Genomic DNA, 6241 nt, shown 5'->3' on the forward strand with positions numbered 1-6241 from the left:
TATGGCTCTTTCTACTGGTCCCCATGTGCAGCTCATTGCATAGACTTCATGTTGGAAAATTTTTCTGATCCAAGATATTTTTTTCCTTATTGATGATACTATAAAAAAGGCAAAAAAGATAACAAAGTTTATCTATAACCATGGTTGGATTTTGGCATTGATGATTTGGATTGGGCAAAAAATTGTTTTACAATATGCAATAATAGCACTATCTAAATGAAGGCTATCCTGTCCACCCAACATGCTAGGATACTGTTTAATTGGTTTTCAGCCAACAAAGCAATGCTACTTTACTATAAGATACACTCTCATAATATTGCTTTATATCAACTGTGTGGAGGGTGTATCCTTTACACCGGTTTGTAAATATAATTTTTTATTTTAAAAATGCACAAGCTCACTCTATCTTAAACTCACAACCACCGTCGATAAGTCACAAGATCTTGATCTTTCTCATCTTTAGGTATATCCATTTCTCTAGAGATAAATAGGATTAAGAAACTCAAAACTTTCTATTACTCAAGTCTTTGGGTGTTTCTATTTGAGCCATACAAACTCAAATACTATTCTCAGAGGGAGATCAGTTCGTTGAGTTAACTCATATCAAAATATTACACTTAAAATCAAGACATACTGCAGCTTGCTCAATTTTTGGATGTGAATATCAGAATCTACAAGTGAATTTAGAGCATAAAGCTTAGCACGTATCATGTGCTTAAGCTTAATATCCGGCCTATGCAAAGAGGTGAGTACATCATGAGTAAGACCAGCCCTGATCTCCTCAGTTAGCAACACAAAGTACTGGAACAAAAAACAGAAAAAAAGAAAAGAAAAGAACTACTAAAATAAATAAAGTAAGAAGGAACCATGCATGCATATGAAGGAAGTTTCCTTTGTCGATAGCCTTAGCTTCTTCTCCCCAACTTCCTCTGTAAAGGAGATATTCCTTTAACCATAATGAAAATAGCAATCTTGTCTTTCAAATTATCAAACATCCGAAAGTAAGCGAGCCTCCATGATGTTTTAACAATAAGGGTCCCGCAAACTCCCCAAAATCCAACAACAAAACCAACTGCCACAATTAGGTAGAACAATAGTGAGTCAATTCTATCTTCATTATCTTCGTCCACCTTGCCGTCATCAATCGGTGCTGCATGACCAGGTTCAGTTTCATCCCACGGGCACTTTGTCGGAAGAGGATGACCACAAAGTAAAGAGTTGCCTTGATAGATAGAAGGGTCATTGAGTGTTTGAAGTTGACTCCCACGTGGAATCTTTCCAGACAAGTTGTTGAATGACAAATTTAAGTAGCTTAAGAAGTGCAAAGAAGATAAACTGTCGGGGATAGAACCAGAAATCCCATTTCTAGAGAGATCAAGTGATTCTAAAGCATTCAAATTTCCAATAGTCTCAGGAATCCTTCCATTCAAATGATTTCTTGATAAATTCAAAAATCACCAAACTTGAAAATTTTGTTATGTTATCAGGTATTTCTCCTGATAGATTGTTGCTTGAAAGGTCTATGGAACGAACAAGATGAAGAGTTGCTTCATACAAATAGTCTCTTCCCTTTGAAACCACCATCATTTGCTCGTAGTTAATGGCAATAAACATTTTGTCACGGTGGCCTTCACTAAAGTCCCCCAAACATGGAGGGATTCCTCCTGAAAACTCGTTGTGTGCAAGGTCTAAAATTCGAAGACGAAACAGAAGACATAATTGTTGAGGTATGTGCCCACTGAAAAAGTTTGACCTAAGGTTTAAGCGTAATAGAAAGGGTAAGCTTTCTCCTATCCACGTTGGTAGGTTTCCAAAAAATCTATTTCTTGAAACATCAAGGCTTTGCAATCGAAGGTAGTTTCTAAAGAAAGAAGGGAACTCTCCTTCAAGATGATTTTGTCGCAATGATAACACATAAAGTGAAGTCAAATTTTGCATCGAGCTTGGAATATTTCCAGATATACTATTATTTGATATAACCAAGAAATATAAGTGTTTTAAATCTTCCCAATGAGGAGGGAGAGGCCCGGAAAGGTTATTGTTTCTCAAAACAAGAGCTTGCAATTGTATCCGCATTCCAATACAAAGCGGAATTTTTCCATTAAGAAAATTTGAAGAGAGGTCCAAATCAGATAACATAGGTAATAGTTCACCTATGTTCTCGGGGATAGGCCCAGAAAACATATTATCATTAAGATATATCTTGCTCAAATTACTAAAAAAAAAAGTGGGAGGGGACCCTCAAAATTATTGGAACTCAAATCGATGTAATAGGCCAAAGGGTGAATTTGAAAGTATGGTACCTGTCCATATAGCTTGTTACCAGACAAACTCAATTTGGTGATAGTGGAGCAGGAATTCCAAAAGCCATGTGGAATAGTGTCAGAAAGACCAACATTGTTGAGGTTAAGGAATTGGATTTCATCTTGAGTTTGAAGCCATGCAGGAAACCGTGGTCCAATATGTACGTTATGCAGGTCAACATACCGTATCTTGAAAGGAGGAACCCAGTCCTGATGTACTTCTAAAGCCAATGTATTTGTAGGCAAATCTGATGACAAATCCAACCACTCTAATCGAGAGAGGTTCTGAAAATGTGCTTCTTTTAAGATACCGTACCAAAAGTTTTGGCTCAAATCCAACGACAAAAGCTGTGATAGTCTCCCAATGCTTTCGGGAATGCTTCCATTCATCTGATTGTTCAGGAGGTCAAGTCTTCTTATGGATGACAAGTTCCCAATAGAAATGGGAATTAAGCCCCAAATAGAACAGTGCCTGAGACGAATAGATTTCAAATTCTTCAATCCTCCCAATGTGTAGGGCATGTTTCCCCCAAGTAATTTATTACCACTCAAGTATAATGATTCTAGGTTGCTGTTGGAACACTGAGACAAGCCATGCAAAAGCTCAGTCACCTCCCCACCTATATCGTTGAACCCCAGATCAAAAGTTCGCAAGTTGCAGAGGTTGGCAAATGATCTTGGTATTACACCGGTAACATTGTTTCTAGGTAAAGACAATTTATGCAAATTGGTGAGATTTCCCAGACCAGCTGGTAGTGGACCTTCAATAAATTCATTCCTTGAAAGATCCAACTCTTTGTAGGGAGTAAAGATTAGCAAATGCATCGGGAATGGCGCCACGAAGGGAACTGCTAGCAATATTGAGTATCGAAAGGCTACTCACATTTGACAACCAATAAGGTATTGGGGAGTGAAATTTGTTGCGAGAGAGATCATGGACTGAAAGCAAAGTGAAGTTGATGAAAGAAATAGATTGGGGAAGACTAACAAGGCCACATTCTCGTAGGTGTAACTCCATTAAGGAAGGGAGCATATTCACCGCTTGTAGCCAATCTGGCACTTTGTCAAGATCAGCATTCCCCATATTAAGGTACTCGAGAGAAGGAAAAGCAGTAAGCCATTGTAGGCTTTCAACTTGCAATCTCGTAGAATCCCAAGTACTTGGACTAAGGTCAAGCTTGACCACATGTCTTGTGTGGTAGTCACATTCAACACCAGCCCATTTACAACAATCTTCACCAATCCAAGAAGAAAGTTGACCTCGTGGATCTTTGGCACTTTCTTTGAAGGTAAGAAGTGCTTTCCTCTCCATCTCCAAGCATCTAGGATTGAGGGTCTCGGTGCATGAAGCCTGTTTAATAACTTCTAGGTGGGGAGGTCCCAACAGAAAGAAGAGAAAAATGGGAAAGAGATAAGCAACGCACATGAAGTTGAGGGTGCTAGCCATTTTTCTAAATACTTGAACAGCTAATTAAAGAAATCATCCCGTGCGAAATCTGCATATAAAGGTGGGAGGGACGGCCTTACAATCGCCTTCGCATGCAGGAAATTATGGACGTTTTCCAACAGATGGGGTTGGCTTTATTTGCAAGTTTAATGCATTTGACAGCTTTGGAACCATTGATGAGCACTAAAGTGACTTCCATAAAGGCCATTCACTACAAACAAAATTTGACTTCTCTACCCAATAAAATTTCAGTAGTGATCTTACACAAATTAATAGGGCACTGGCACATGTCAGCACCACATTAGTCCATGTGAAAAAATCAGGAATTTGAACATAATAAACTTATGGTGGATGTCAGGTTATTTGAGAGAAAAATAAAAAAGCCATTGCAGGCTTCCGACTTCCAATCGGTGACTTAAGTCAAGCTCGATTGCATGTCCTCTTCGGTTGTATCTTGCAGTGTTAATCCATCTACAACTTCGACCAACCCAAGAAGAAAGTTGACTCGACGGATCTTTCACAGTTTCCTTGAAGGTAAGATTCAAGAAGTCATGTTTTCCGATCTCAATCACAGAGCATCTGAGATGGAGGATGTCTGTCTCTGGATCAGGCTCGTTTGACAACCACAAAGTGTGGGAAAGTTCCAACATAAGGCCATTTACAACATAAAAAATCAGAACTTTTTTAATGCTAATCTTTACTTTCTTGTGACGCCCGCCCTATGGACTTGATGCTTTTCTGCTTGGTTGCTTTTGCGACTAATTCTCGTTTGGTTACAGATGAGATCAGAAATCAATAAACAGTAGGGAGATAGTTTATGAATAATAAAATGATTTAAATTAAAATATTTTATAAAATTTTAAAACATAAAAGAAAATAAATTGAATAAAAATATTATAAAATTATAAAATTAAAAAATTATTAAAATATAATTTTTTTTTTTTTTTTAGATTTGAAAAAGATAAATTATTTTTTTTATTTTGTTTAAAAGTTTAAAAAAATTGTAATGATTAGATAATGGTTACATTAAAAAGTTGAAAATTGAAAAATTTAAAATTGAGAAATGTTTGTGTTTGAATGATGATTAGATTTTGAAAAGAGATGAGATATGTTAAAATTAGGGGCGGCACCGACTTAGTCGGAGTCAAATTCTCCTAAATTTGACTTCAACTCCGATTTCAACTTGTGTAGCCTCCAATCTAACTCTAACTTTGACTTGTCGAAGCGAAATTAGATTTGGACTTTCAGCTTTGGGATTCATTTTTTTAGCTTCATATTTAGTCTATTTAAAAAAAAAAAACTTTTTGTGGGTTTTCAAATATCAAATTTTCAAAAAAAAAAAAAAAAAACTAAATCATTTGCTATTAATTTACTTCTATACTAAAATCTAATTTATTTTTATGTTAGATTTATACTATACTGTCTAATTACATGTTATCATACTATAGTATTACATATTATTTTTAGTATCTAATTACATGTTATTATACTATAGTATTACATGTTATTATAGTATACTAATATCTAACTTATTTCTATACTAGACTTATTTCTAGTGTCTAATTACATGTTATAATAATTTAGTAAATTTGTATTATGTTGTTTTAACTTTTCAAAAATAAAAAAAGTAAATTTGTATTATGTGTTATGTACTTATTAGACTAGACTTATTAGTTATTTATATACTCGTGTCTAATTTTTTTCTGTACAAGATTTATACTATATTGTCTAATTACATGTTATTTTACTTTAGTAAATTAGTATATGTTTTATTATCTTATTATACTAGATTTACTTAAATAATAGTGTCTAACTTATTTCTATACTTAATTAGATATGGTAGTAATATTATGATGTTTACATATACTTAACTATCATTAGTCTATTTATATTAAAGTATAAGCATATTATTTTATAATAATTAGCTCGTACTAATATATTATTGAATTTAACTATATAAATTCTAGTTATATAACTATACTAGTATAAATGATAAATATATAGATAAATATATATATATATATATATATACACAATAATGAAGTTGGATTCGAAGGGTAAAATTGAAGTCGGAGTAAGGAGGATAAAGTCAGACTTAGATCGAATTGGAGTCAGAGTCAGTCCAATGACACCTTCGACTCCGACTCTAATGGAAAAATTAAAAAGAAATCCAACTCCAACTTTGTCAGAGTTGAAACAGAGCCGGAGTGGAGTTGGAGCGGAATCGGATTCGGAGCCAAATTTTCGGATTTTTTTTTCTCAGCCCTAGCTAGTTGAAACCGTGTGAAACCAAACGGGTTCAAAAAAAAGTCATGGCAAAGTGTTCCTTGGGTTGTTTAATGAAACTAAACTGATCCGAACACTGAATTGATTAGAGTTTAGGGAGAGAGATCATTTTTTATACAATAAATTAGACATAGTAACGTACATCTCTTATCGGCCATATCTTTTCTTTGACAGTCTCGTATGGCCACTTTAACGTTCGCCAAAC

General features: G+C 34.8%; 2 protein-coding genes across 2 annotated transcripts in view; both read right to left on the reverse strand.

Moving 5' to 3' along the window:
- Positions 1-413: 413 nt before the first annotated feature.
- Positions 414-3750, reverse strand: LOC121267076 (LRR receptor-like serine/threonine-protein kinase GSO2). The gene is made up of 5 exons (XM_041170953.1): positions 3187-3750; positions 2488-3095; positions 954-1419; positions 635-801; positions 414-477 (listed from the first exon to the last, which is right to left on the reverse strand). The coding sequence occupies exons 1-5, from the start codon at positions 3748-3750 to the stop codon at positions 414-416; spliced, it is 1869 nt and encodes a 622-aa protein (XP_041026887.1).
- A 553-nt stretch (positions 3751-4303) lies between these two features.
- The window catches only part of LOC121267728 (CBL-interacting serine/threonine-protein kinase 23-like), a 29431-nt gene continuing 27493 nt past the window's right edge, over positions 4304-6241 (reverse strand). Inside the window, exon 16 of the mRNA XM_041171749.1 lies at positions 4304-4329. Within this exon, the coding sequence (XP_041027683.1) occupies positions 4319-4329 (11 nt within the window). The 3' untranslated portion in view covers positions 4304-4318. The remainder of the gene's footprint in view (positions 4330-6241) is intronic.

Source organism: Juglans microcarpa x Juglans regia, chromosome 5S (assembly GCF_004785595.1).
Source record: "Juglans microcarpa x Juglans regia isolate MS1-56 chromosome 5S, Jm3101_v1.0, whole genome shotgun sequence".
Classification (NCBI taxonomy): Eukaryota; Viridiplantae; Streptophyta; class Magnoliopsida; order Fagales; family Juglandaceae; genus Juglans; species Juglans microcarpa x Juglans regia.

Bases quoted from the DNA above. Each gene is read 5' to 3' on its own strand.
- LOC121267076 (XM_041170953.1), bottom strand. From the start codon at position 3,750: ATGGCTAGCACCCTCAACTTCATGTGCGTTGCTTATCTCTTTCCCATT. The intron at 3,096-3,186 runs GTGAGTAGCCTT...CCCTACAAAGAG, and splicing joins TACCTTATTGGTTGTCAAAT to TTGGATCTTTCAAGGAATGA. The intron at 802-953 runs GTTAAAGGAATA...TTTTTGTTCCAG, and splicing joins AGATTGCTATTTTCATTATG to TACTTTGTGTTGCTAACTGA.